Genomic DNA, 13,384 nt, shown 5'->3' with positions numbered 1-13,384 from the left:
AAATAACTCATGTCAACGAAAATATATAACCAGTGTGGTGACTTAATTTAAAAAAGTTAAATTGTGCACAAAACATTGGTAGAAATCCTCAATGAGTCAAACGATGTCAGTTGCGAGGAAATAATGCATCTCAGTTGGGTGACTTTTCACTGACCCAATGAGGCATAGTCTTAAGGGCCTGTCCCACTTACCCGATTTTGTTTTGCGATGTGCCGGCACCCGTCATAGTCACAGCAGGTGGCCAAAATGTTTCAAAATGTTTAAAATCCAGCAGCGACCAGAAAAAATGACGACACTTTGGGCGACTACTCACGACCAAACAGGCGTCACCCCGCGGAAATTTTTGCCGACCTGCTGCGACTATGACGGGTGCCAAAGTTGCCGAAAAAATCGCGTATGTGGGACAGGCCCTTAGCAATCTCAACAGTATCAGAACCGAGGTCAAGGAAAATTATCCAAGGAAGAGGAAAACTACGAGCCTTGTGCTTGAATAGAAAATGGGCTGAATTAATTTACTACTGGTTTTGTGTAGGAAGGAACTGCAGATGCTGGTTTAAATGGAAGATAGTCACAAATGCTGGAGTAACTCATCGGGACAGGCAGTATCTCTGGAAAGAAGGGATGGGTGACGTTTCGGGTCGTCCCTGAGGAAGGGTCTCGACGGAAACGCCACCCATTCATTCCTTCCCTCCAGAGATGCTGCCTGTCCCGCTGAGTTACTCCAGCAGTTTGTGTCTTACTACTTGTTTTGCTCTTTTTAGCTTTCGGAAGATTTAACATCATCATGTGTTTGTGCGTAGTGTAGATCTTCGTAGGTGAAAGGTAAAGATTTTAAATGAACATGGCTTGTAATATTTAAGTTGGTGGCAGCAAGCTATTTGTCTAAGTTGGTTGTTAAAAAAGGTAAGCAAACTAGAAGAATTTCTGCTTCAAAAATGCAGTGCACCATGTGAAAGACAATAGACAATAGGTGCAGGAGTAGGCCATTCGGCCCTTCGAGCCAGCACCGCCATTCAATGTGATCATGGCTGATCATCCCTAATCAGTACCCCGTTCCTGCCTTCTCCCCATATCCCATGACTCCCCTATCTTTACGAGCCTTATCTAACTCTCTCTTGAAAGCATCCAGAGAACCGGCCTCCACTGCCCTCTGAGGCAGAGAATTCCACAGACTCACAACTCTCTGTGTAAAGAAGTGTTTCCTCGTTTCCGTTCTAAATGGCTTACCACTTATTCTTAAACTGTGGCCCCTGGTTCTAGACTCGCCCAAAATTGGGAATATGTCTCCTGCCTTTAGCGTGTCCAAACCCTTAATAATCTTATATGTTTCAATAAGATCCCCTCTCATCCTTCTAAACTCCAGAGTATACAAGCCCAGCCGCTCCATTCTCTCAGCATGTGACAGTCCCGCCATCCCGGGAATTAACCTATGTAAACCTACACTGCACTCCCTCGTTAGCAAGAATGTCCTTCCTCAAATTAGGGGATCAAATCTGCACACAATACTCCAGGTGTGGTCTCACTAGGGCCCTGTACAACTGCAGAAGGACCTCTTTGCTCTTTTGTATGCAAGGCCACTTTATCAAGAATGCAATAAGCAACCTGAAAGTTTAAACCTATATCAAGGCAAGGCAAGAATTTACAAAATTAAACTGATATTCCCATCATATTCTACTTAACATCACTGGACAAAATACATACAATGTCATCCTCTCTGTTATAGTTCGCTATGTCCTTCCTGAGGGTTCGAATGATGATCATGCTAAGGATTCCTGAGGAAAGAAGAAAGTGTTATAACACAGACTTTATGGAAGTGTAATGCATCTTTAAAAAGCAAATATACCAGGCTCCAAACATAAAGTAGACAGTGCAGGCTCTAACAATTATTCTAGAACGCTCTTCGGAGATAGACAAGTTGTGGTACAATTACAGGAGGAATATGTAGACCGTGACTACAGGGCAGCCTTGAGGTCTGTTAAGGGACAGATTGTCATGTGTGAAAAATATCCTAGAATTTAGAGAATTTGGGGATTGGTCATGAAGGTTGCCATGTTTAATATGGTCTATGTGGACTTAAGCAAGGGGCGCAATGGAGCGGAATGTTTGAGAAAGAATTGGCCTTTGGGATTCAAGGAAAAACTGGATTAAGCGTGGCTCAGTGGGAGCAAGCAACGGTTAAATGTCCAGAGACTTAGGTGCAGCGTTGCCAATATCACCAACATTAGCACGTTTGAGAGTAATGGGCCTGTCCCACTTAGGTGATTTTTTAGGCAACTACAGGCGCCACATGTTTGTCGGTGGTCGTCGGGAGTCGTCTCCTCAGTCGTAGCATCTTTCTGGTCGCTGCTAAATTGTCAACATGTCAACACGATGGTGGGTTTGACACCAATGAGTGTGGCTTGACTTCTCCTGACGTAGGGGCTGTTGTAGGTTGCCGCCAGGGTGACGTAGGTTGTCGCCGGTTTTTCGGCAACCTCCTACGACTAAGACAGTCGCCGGCAGTTGCCTAAAACAATCGCCAAGTGGGACAGGCCCATTAGCAAGTAGGGGTGCAGGGAGATAGCAACGGGTTGGGTATATTCCACAAGTCAAGTGTCCAGAGCCAAGTGTGTTCAATTGTCAAACAAAGCAGGCATAGCACAATGAAATTGTAACTTGCTGCAGCTGTTACAGGACCATTAACGTAATAATGAAACAAACAAGTGTACAATAATCAATCATCTAATAAATTAATCATCAGTAATATGAGGCAATCAGATGACAATAGTACAAAAAAACTGACACAGCACAACCAAAAGCAAGTCCACAGAAGATTGTTGCTGGCGTAGGGCTGTGGTCCGTGTGGTGCAGGCTGGTTTATGAGCCTGGTGGTTGCAGGAAATAAGCTGTGCTTGGACTTAGAGGTCAGGGAAGTGCAACCAGAACTCAATCCATACCGGTCGGTGTGAGGTAGAGCAAGGCAAAGGAATACAAGATCAATGGTAGCCTACTAGGTGCAGAGGAACCAAGATAACTTGCATGCGCATCCAGGATTTCCTGAAGGCAGCAAGATAGAGAGATGGCCGGCTGGAGTCAGATTATAATCAGAACGAATCATGCAACAGCAACACAAAACACCCACCGGCCATTGCCAGAAAACTGCAAGGAATCCTGGTCATTGTACATGATAGAAGGATATGATGAAACTGATGGAATGCAGAGCTAATTTGTGAATAATGTTGCCAGAACAAAAGGACTGTAATTACGAGGGGGACCGATTAGATTGGTGTGCATTGGTTCTCTACAAAGGTGACTGACGGGATATTGACAATTACGGAGCTCAGAGACGGAGAGACCAATAACTATGGGACATCGGCATCATTTAAATTGCAGAAGAATTGGAGTGCTGAGAGTAAGCATGCAGGTACAGCAGGCAGTGGAGAAAGCAAATGGCATGTTGGCCTTCATAACAAGAGGAGTCGAGTATAGAAGCAAAGAGGTCCTTCTGCAGTTGTACAGGGCCCTGGTGACACCACACCTGGAGTATTATGTGCAGTTTTGGTCCCCTAATTTGAGGAAGGATATTCTTGCTATTGAGGGAGTGCAGCGTAGGTTTACCAGGTTAATTCCCGGGATGGCGGGACTGTCATATGTTGAGAGAATGGAGCGACTGGGTTTGTATACACTGGAGTTTAGAAGGATGAGAGGGAATCTTATTGAAACATCTAAGATTATTAAGGGATTGGACAGGCTAGAGGCAGGAAACATGTTCCCAGTGATGGGGGAGTCCAGAACCAGGGGCCACAGTTTAAGAATAAGGGGTAGGCCATTTAGAACGTAAATGAGGAAAAACATTTTCACCCAGAGAGTTGTGAATGTGGAATTCTCTGCTTCAGAAGGCAGTGGAGGCCAATTCTCTGGATGCTTTCAAGAGCGAGTTAGATAGAGCTCTTAAAGATAACGGAGTCAAGGGATATGGGGAGAAGGCAGGAATGGGGTACTGATTGGGGTTGATCAGGCATGATCACAGTGAATGGCAGTGCTGGGTTCAAGGGCCGAATGGCCTACCCCTGCACCTATTGTCTATATAGTTCAAAAGATTATATTCTCAAAGAAAGATTAGTGGATTTAGTACAGTAGAACAGGCCCTTCAGCCCACACTATCAGTGCCAAACATGACATTACGTTACGTTAAACCAATCTCCCCTGCATGCATATGATCCATATCTCTCCATTCTATGACTTCCTTCTGTGATGTAAATATTCTTGGTCGCACTTAATGATTTTAGAGTTTGAAACTGATCATGTAAAAAATGTTAGAAATTGCTTATCGAGTCAAGTAGTGTGGAAACGGGCCCTTGGGGCCCAACACGCTGACCAACATGCCCCATCTGCACTAGTCCCACCTGCTTGCGTTTGACCCATTATCTCCAGCTCGGTTTTTGCTAATTTTCTTCAAGCATTTAGAGTCAACTGCAAGCACATTAGTAAACAGCAGCATTTCAGATTCAGATTCAGATTCAATCTTTATTGTCATTGTGCAGTGTACAGTACAGAGACAACGAAATGCAGTTAGCATCTCACCCAGAAGAGCGAACATAGAATAATGAGCAATAAATATATATACGTACATACAGTAGTAGAGCAATTTTTCTGGGGGACCAGACATGTTCACAGACCAACATTTCCTGTGCAAACAGGTCGCTGCGATTTGGACTGTGTATATTAAACCACTTTCAATGGGTGCTAACACTGATGTCTGTAAAGTCGTGGAGAGGGTAGATAGTTATGCTACTTCTACTGGAGCTAAATGGGGAGGCACACACAGTGTACTGCGTGGCGCTGCCTTTGAAATGGCCGCTGTGGGAGTATGTGGTCGGTTACATTTGCTGCCACCTGACCTGAGCTGACCCGAGCACTGTTGGTGCTGGAGCTTTTTCACAGAGTACATTGTGTTAATTGAAATTCATCATGGCAGACGGCCAGTCTTGGCACCAGAATGTTCCTCGGAAAAGCCTTGAAGAGCAGACGGGTTAGCCGGGACAGAGCACACTTCTAAACTCACACGGACGAGTTAATCGGAAATATTCCAGAAGAGAGAGTCCGACTGTAGTCTCAGTGCAGTAAAGCCCAGATAATCCTGCGTGCGGGGAACTTTGGTCGTGCCCGACCAGCACCTACTCTGGTCTACTGGATATTATTCATCCTAATCCTCCAATACACTTTTAATTCAATTTCAGAGGTTATGCAGTAGAACGCTAAATCTTCCAGTGAATCTAATAAGGTTAAAAAGGGCATAGGACCCAGGGGGGCCTGGTGAGTGGGAGCAGAGAGTAGCGAACATCACTCAGTGAACCAGACGATGAAACATTAGAATTTCCAAATGGTCTGATCGTGGATTATCAGTCTTACTGCACTTCAGTAAGAAATGTAATACCTGACTGCATCCTTTCTAGCTTAAGAAATTGCGTTTTCACAATAGCAGGCTGCACATTTTATTTAATTCAGCAGAAGACACTTGTGGTACAGTCAACTGACACACTAAGATATTCGTACATAAACATTGTCATCAAACCCGCTGACAAGGGAGGTGCCGTGGTAGTCTGGCAATCTGACCTCTGGACTTCTTCTTTCATATTGGGGGAGTCCAGAACCAGGGGCCACAGTTTAAGAATAAGGGGTAAGCCATTTAGAACGGAGACGGGGAAACACATTTTCTCAGAGAGTGGTAAGTCTGTGGAATTCTCTGCCTCAGAGGACGGTTCTCTGGATACTTTCAAGAGAGAGCTACATAGGGCTCTTAAAGATAGCGGAGTCAGGGGATATGGGGAGAAGGCAGGAACGGGGTACTGATTGGGGATGATCAGCCATGATCACATTGAATGGCGGTGCTGGCTCGAAGGGCTGAATGGCCTACTCCTGCACCTATTGTCTATTGTGTCCTTAAGCTATATGGTGGCTCGCCACTGCTGTACACATCGTTGTGGTATTGGAGTGTTCAGTGCAAGGTCTACAGTAGTACATGGATTATCCATCAATGGGCATTGCAGAAGGTGTTGCATTGTCTGGGTCTGTGTGCCAGTCACAAGTTGTTGTACCCTCGATGTAGCCCCATTTGTGCATTGGCACCCTTGACCGCCCAACCTGGGTCAGCAGTCGGTTGAGACATCTCCAGTTCAGCCAGTGTACATCACCACCTGGTGGTAAGCTCTCTGCTGCTGGTGTGTGCCCATCTTGGTGGAAATAGGATCAGCGGCTCGTCCGTTCTTCCACATCTGGAGGCGAGCTTCAGCTGGTGTTGTTTCCAACGGGGTGACGCTGGTTAGGGAGCTCTTACGGGATTTTAACCGCATAGGAGGGGGAACGTGGTTGTGTAATGTGGGGTCATTGTGTAACGTGGGGACCTTTGGTGAGCTGAACTCTAACACGCTGAGGCCAGGCGCCAGCTCTCAGACACCTCCTCCTACTTATCCTTGGACCATGACGTCAGAAGAAGTGTCTCGACCCGAAACGTTGCCCGGTCCTTCTCTCCAGAGATGCTGCCTCACCCACTGAGTTACTCCAGCATATTGTGTCTACCTTCAATTTAAACCAGCATCTGCAATCCTCTCTTGCACACCATGACCCCACAGATGAGCACCAGGTCATAATCTTTTATTTATTTATTTGTGTCTATCTTCAGTGTAAACCAGCATCTGCAGTTCCTTCCCACACAAGATATTTGCATGCAGTGGACATAAAACATGCGCAAAACCAATATGCTGCTTTTCCGAATCTGTTAAAGGCGGCATTTTAATGGTTGTATAGAGACAGTGTCTTCTGAACATGCATCTCAATTAACCGACATTGCACCTCTTTTAAACCCTTCTTCATCCAATCAACTCAAAAGTTGTTTATTCTTATTTGATCCCATTATACACAATCACATATTTTGCTTCAAATGTCATGCACTAGTTTTACTTTTTACTTACACCTTTGATAAAAAAAACTTTTTTCCCACCCCAGCGAGATGAACATTGACTTTTCTAATTTCAGGTAGTCCTTACTTTCTCCCTCCTTCCCCTTCCCTTCCCAGCTCTCCCACAGCCCACTGTCTCCACCTCTTCCTTTCTTCCTCCGCCCTCCGACCCCCACACCAGTCTGAAGAAGGGTCTCGACCCGAGACGTCACCTATTCCTTCGCTCCATAGATGCTGCCTCACCCGCTAAGTTTCTCCAGCATTTTTGTCTACCTTCATTCATTTTATTAGTAACTAGACCAAGTGGGACCCATTGGGTTCCTGTCACAAGGGAGGGCTGGTCCCCGAACGCAATATTCCACCACTCACCCATAACCCCCAACTGCGCAGGCGTTACTGACGGGTTCCCATTGTAACGTGAGTTACGGCATCCCTCGCCAAGTGCGACTCGCCTTCCCTCTTCCTACCCCTATCCTCCTCCATTCCCCCTCATCCCCAGCACTCCCTCCCCCTCCTCTTCACCCTCCCTCTTCATTCCCCTCTCCTCCTCCACTCGCCACTCCCTCCCTCACCTCTCCTCTCCCTCTCATTTCCCCTACCCTCAGTCACTCCTTCCTTCCCTCCATAACCCTGCTCCCCTCCCTACCCCCCTTGACGTCATTGTGAGGTGGAAGCTGCTGTGTTCTTTAAAAGTTTTTTTTAATTAGTGACTACCTTACATTTATAACTTTGAGTTGTGGCTGCCTTTATTAACATCCTCCAAGGTTAGTGCTTAATAATGTAGATGTGAAGATTCCCTTTGCATAAAATGAAAAATGTAGCAATCAACTCACCAGAGAGGAAGAAAACAACAACAACGGAATTGACAATGGAGAACCAGTGTATCTGCACGTCACTCATGGTTAAGTAAGTGTCCCAGCGAGATGCCCATTTAATAGGACTACCCTGAAAATACAAGTTAATGATTTGGATGTTAACTTGCTATTGAGCAATTTTAACTTGCCATGACCCCAGGCCAGACTAGTGATACAGAAGTCCATCGCAAGACAACTTGCAGGTCATGTTGACACATGTTCATACATACAAATAAAAGCAGATGTTTTCTAGTGCAACCATAAAAGAAATAAAAGATCATCACTACATAGTTTTGTGGTTCATATTTCTTGAATTTTAAAGACAAACTTTAACCCTATGAAACCTCCCAATCACTTCAAGTTTGGAGTCGGCCTATTAAAAGCAAATGACTCATTTAAATGCAGCGTAAGACCACAAGACATAGGAGCAGAATTAGGCTATTCGGCCCATCAGGTTTTCTCTGCCATTCGATCATGGGCGATCTATTTTTCCCTCTCAACCTCATTCTCCAGCCTTCTCCTCGTAACCTTTGATGCCATTACTAATCTAGAACCTGTAATCTCTGCTGTAAAAATACCCAATGACTTGGCCTCCATAGCCATCAGTGGCAATGAATTCTACAAATTCTACGCTGGCTAAAGAAATTCCTGCAGAAATATTTAGTTATAAAATCATTTAGACCGCGATACCGCTGCATTGCCTAACCTTAATTGCTTTGAATACATCCGAGTGGCTTGGCAACATATTTCAAAGACTCAATCACATGCTTGTGGGTCAGAAAGGATAAAGATAACAGATTTCATTTCACAAATGACATGAATGCACCAAATGCATTTTCACAACAATGCCACCATTAGCTTTACACTTCTCCACAATAGTATTGCATTTAAGTTGTAGTTTCCTGCATTTGTGATGAGTTCTCAGCCCGTGTCTCGAACATTCTTACTGAATCAGTAATCACGATAGATACGAGTCCTACTGCAAGTTGGGTTCCATTAGGATCATTGATCTCGAACAACATACTCACCTCCCAATGGACAGAGTAAGTAAACAGCACATCATTTTCTTTGTTGGGGTCAATTTCTTGGGGAAGTGAGCCGGCTGCTTCAGGCAGGATACAATTTCCCTTTTCATCCGTTTTTAGATCTAAAAATATGACAATTCAGTTCAATTTTACAATTCAGCATCAATGAGATAATACCCCAAATCAAAATAAGTAATGAGGTGAATATTTCACACACAAAACATTAACTGTGGAGACTGAATTTGTTACAATATGAAGAAAATGCCTAATTTTTCTTTGAAGGTAGACAAAAATGCTGGACCTGATGCACATTTTCAGGTCACTTATTACTGATTATTCCCACAGTATCAATATCTGGCTCCATACAAACCACTTTTTAAATACCTAGTTACCAATACACAAAGTAATAGTTAGAGGATCCAACCTCATCAGAAGTCCAGCGACATTTACATTGGTACACGGTGCCTCAGGAAGGCCGTCAGCATCCAGAAAGACTCCTCACACCCTTGTAACGGACTGTTCGAACTACTTCCCTCCGGCAGACGTTACAAGGCCTCCAGACTCAGAAACAGCTTTATTCCCAGAGCTATAGCAGCTCTGAACCGGCCCTGCTGAGTGCCCCCCATCCCCCCTGGACTGTCTCCCTCGGATGGTCACGTCGCACAGTTTATTTATTTATTTTATTATTTTTACATCGGTTGGAAGCTGCATACTAAATCTCGTTGCACTGATGTGCAATGACAATGAAAGATATTATTATTAAGAATTATCAACATGAGCAAATCCACATAACAATGGGATTTAAAGTTCGATAATATTGTTTGTCACACGACAGTATATTGAAAATAGAATGCAGCTAACCAAGCAACAGAAACGGCCAATATGGCTAACTGTAAAATAACATCCAACAAGACTTTTTTCTGAAGATAAGACACAAAAAGATGGTGGTCTAAATTCCTGGAGAAACTTAGCGGGTGAGACAGCATCTATGGAGCAAAGGAAAAAGGTGACGTTTTGGGTCGAGGTCCTCCTTTAAGCAGGTTTACTGCTAATTAATAGCTACAAATCACGAGAATTTGAATCGTGCAGATTTCAGCATTTTTTTTTGTCGCTGTCTGTCTATGTATTTTGCCACTGCTACACTCCAAATCATATTCAAAAGATATTGACTTACCTTGATATTTAACACTTTGTGGTACGACCTCAAAGCGAACAACTCTATAGGTCGGTTCCTGGTCTATTTCTATTTCTTCTTTGTGATAATAGACAATGAAAGAGAGATGATTGTGGAGGTAGAACTGAAATATAAATCGGCATTGAAGCAAACAGGTTATGTGCTTGATGTAAAACAAACACATCCACTACACACTGCATTCACCTGTACTACACAATCACTATTTATTGTAGAGCATTTCTTGTTTTCATCATCCAGGGCGAAGCAACTAAAGTGGTTCACTGAGGATTGCTATTTAGTCTCCTCCCAGTTGCCCCTCATTGGAAGTGTTAGTTATTTAGTCTCCTCCCAGTTGCCCCTCATTGGAAGTGTTAGTTGTACCTTATTGTTGTCAATGAATCCCAGCCTGTAACCATGTTCAAACTGCACTTCCTTTTCTTTCTTTTTGTCATTGTCTTCAGAATTTGGGTAAAATTCTAATCGCGTTGCAACAGGCAAGTTATCTGCAATCCTGTAAGCAGGCAAGTATAATTCATGCATTGAAAAAGGGAATGCATCGAGCATTAGTTCAACATATCAGACAATGTATAGCCTTAGTTGTCAGATGTGATAAAACAGCAGAAAAGTCTAACTTTGCCCCTTATTCCCCTAGCCGCTAACCTGTGCTTCCAGTTCGCATTACTAATGATCCGTGTTTTCAAAATATCTCCTAGTTTAAGTAAAGCAGATAATTTGAGATTATAGAGAAAAAGTATAATTTATAAATTGGAAAAAAAAAGGCTTCTTGCTATTCTGATTTTTACCACAATTGTTATGTCAGCTCGTGTATAGATAAGTTAAATTGAAGAAAATTGTTAATAGGTAATAAATCTCCTCAGACAGCAATAGTACAGGCATGAAGATTTCAAGTTTGATTTCGGATTGTGCCGAAATCTGAATGTAATCTTAATTGCGGAAGCACTGATTCAGCACCTGCATCCTCTCCTACTATATAAACATGTACACGAACATATGCACACAGGCCTAAAGGAAGAGTCCCCGTTCAGACGCTGCACAGTAGAACAACAAACCACCAACACAGATTCTAATACACATGTCAAGGTTCATTCATGAAACTACAGCATTAACATAAATCGTTTTAAATATGTAGATTGCACAGGATCAATATACAGTAAGAATAAAAACAGCTTTACGTACAAGTGAATATAATATTCCTCCCGAATCCTTTCTACGACCAGTTTACTGTCAGCTATTTTGAACTTGACAGGTTTGTTTGGCTTGTCACAGAGCACTTCACATTTCTTTTCAACGTTCATGTGCATGTCATAGGGCGTGTTCACAATCCGATCACCCCTCAACACCTCACCTGTTCAGTAAGAAACGCAAGAACAATTACTTCTTTGAGATTCCACCTAATGTTTTTAAATATTTAACATTGCTGATGACAGTGGACGCGAATAAACCAGTAAAACCGTTATTTCAGCGTTGCTAAGGTAATATACCACTATTCATGTTTATAACATGAAGTGGTACTGACCTTCTATACCTTTCACCACAGTATGTAATAGTCAAAGACTATTAGAATTCAAATCAGAAACACTTTTTTATTTATTAAGTAGTCAATGAATATTTCGCTGATGATTCCAATCATGAATAAGGCAATTTTTCTCTGAGGGCTATTTAAACAATAAATAGCGGGCATTATCATTATAAAATTTTACTAACATTAAAAACAAACACTTTTTTCCAAGGACATCTAGCACTAACAGAACAGAGAAATGTCAGCTGGGCCAGATAACTAACTCCAATGCCAGATCAAAAACCACTTTGGAGGAGATCAAACTACTAAATTAATAACTTCATTGGATTTAAGAAAGAACTGCAGATGCTGGGAAATCGAAGGTACACAAAATTACTGGAGAAACTCAGCGGGTGCAGCAGCATCTATGGAGCGAAGGAAATAGGCAACGTTTCGGGCCGAAACCCTTTGGGTTTCGACCCGAAACGTTGCCTATTTCCTTTGGGTTTTGAGGAATTAGTCCAATGAAGTTACACAAAAATGCTGGAGAAACTCAGTGGATACAGCAGCATCAATGGAGCGAAGGAAATAGGCAACGTTTCGGGCCGAAACCCTTTGGGTTTCGACCCGAAACGTTGCCTATTTCCTTTGGGTTTCGGTCCAAAACGTTGCCTATTTCCTTCGCTCCATAGATGCTGCTGTACCTGCTGAGGTTCTCCAGCATTTTTGTGTAACTTCATTGGATTAATTCGTCATATGTTGCAAAACATACTTGGCAGATCTGATTCTGATTAATAGTATTATTACATTGATAAAAATACAGTTATTCATGATGATGGTACAATTACATTTTCAACTAAAATTATGAAATGCATTAAATGCACACGAGGATGAGGCAGCAAATGTAATTTTCTAAAATAGTTTTGCTTGATTCTGCTGCATTTAACACATTGGCCACTTCTTTGACCCACTGGTGGAAAGAATGGCAGGCCAATTTATGTGATAAAGCAATGAATAGATAATAAACTCACCAAGGTTTTCTGCTTTGTATTCAATTTTGTCCGGCCGACAGAACGGAAGGGAATAATATTCGTACGGGAGCTGTGTCCGGGAGCTCGTCAGCTTCACAGCCTGAGGTTCACATGGGAAAGGTTCAAGGTTTATTATTAAACCACTCGCATGATTATACGATGACTTATTCTGGTGAAACCAATCCCACCCTCTGGACTCAATGAATAAGGCATTGCGGAACATATAGATTAGCTGAAGAAAAGTGCAGACTTCTGATGCAGATAACAGCAAACGGTCACCTGATCCTCAATGTCAATATCCCAGCAGCTTGTGGAATCAATCTCCATTGATACCTCTTGATTAAAGATGATTTAACCTGTTTTCCATTCTCTCTCTCCCCCTCTCTCGTCCTCTCATTCTCGCCCCTCTCTCCCCCTCTCTCTCCCCTCTCTCCACCGTGCCACCCTGTAACACTGCACAGTGGACATCTCCATCTCTCTGTGCAAGTACATCAAAAGTAAAACCTCGTTAAAGATTCTGAATCATCGCCATTAGAAATAGGGATGGGGATTACATTAGTGAGACAAATCCAGAATAGGCCCATTCTTGGTCACGTGTGTGACCAAAACCATGAAAAATTGTGGAATACATCTCTTCTAATTCTGAAAGCATTACAGGTATATTGTTTTGTACTGTGTATATGATTCTTTTTTTTTTAAATAGTTTATCAAGTGAAATATTAATGTTATGCTGACAATGCTTGTTTAGGGTCAGGGGTCAAATACGACTGGTCACGTGTGTGACCTCACAGGGAAGCATTTTTTTTTCCATAACTCAGTTTTATCTTCCATAAACTCTGGCGAA

General features: G+C 42.9%; 1 protein-coding gene across 1 annotated transcript in view; it reads right to left on the bottom strand.

Annotated features, from left to right (window-relative positions):
- The window catches only part of tm9sf4 (transmembrane 9 superfamily protein member 4), a 47,955-nt gene that overhangs the window by 15,158 nt on the left and 19,413 nt on the right, over positions 1-13,384 (bottom strand). Inside the window, exons 3-9 of the mRNA XM_055652664.1 lie at positions 12,541-12,640; positions 11,188-11,356; positions 10,372-10,501; positions 9,991-10,114; positions 8,820-8,938; positions 7,771-7,882; positions 1,702-1,772 (exon numbers count right to left, since the gene is read on the bottom strand). Of these exons, the coding sequence (XP_055508639.1) occupies positions 1,702-1,772; positions 7,771-7,882; positions 8,820-8,938; positions 9,991-10,114; positions 10,372-10,501; positions 11,188-11,356; positions 12,541-12,640 (825 nt within the window). The remainder of the gene's footprint in view (positions 1-1,701; positions 1,773-7,770; positions 7,883-8,819; positions 8,939-9,990; positions 10,115-10,371; positions 10,502-11,187; positions 11,357-12,540; positions 12,641-13,384) is intronic.

The sequence above is a fragment of the Leucoraja erinacea genome, chromosome 21 (genome assembly GCF_028641065.1).
Source record: "Leucoraja erinacea ecotype New England chromosome 21, Leri_hhj_1, whole genome shotgun sequence".
NCBI lineage: Eukaryota > Metazoa > Chordata > Chondrichthyes > Rajiformes > Rajidae > Leucoraja > Leucoraja erinaceus.
This window is presented reverse-complemented; position numbering and strand designations above follow the sequence as displayed.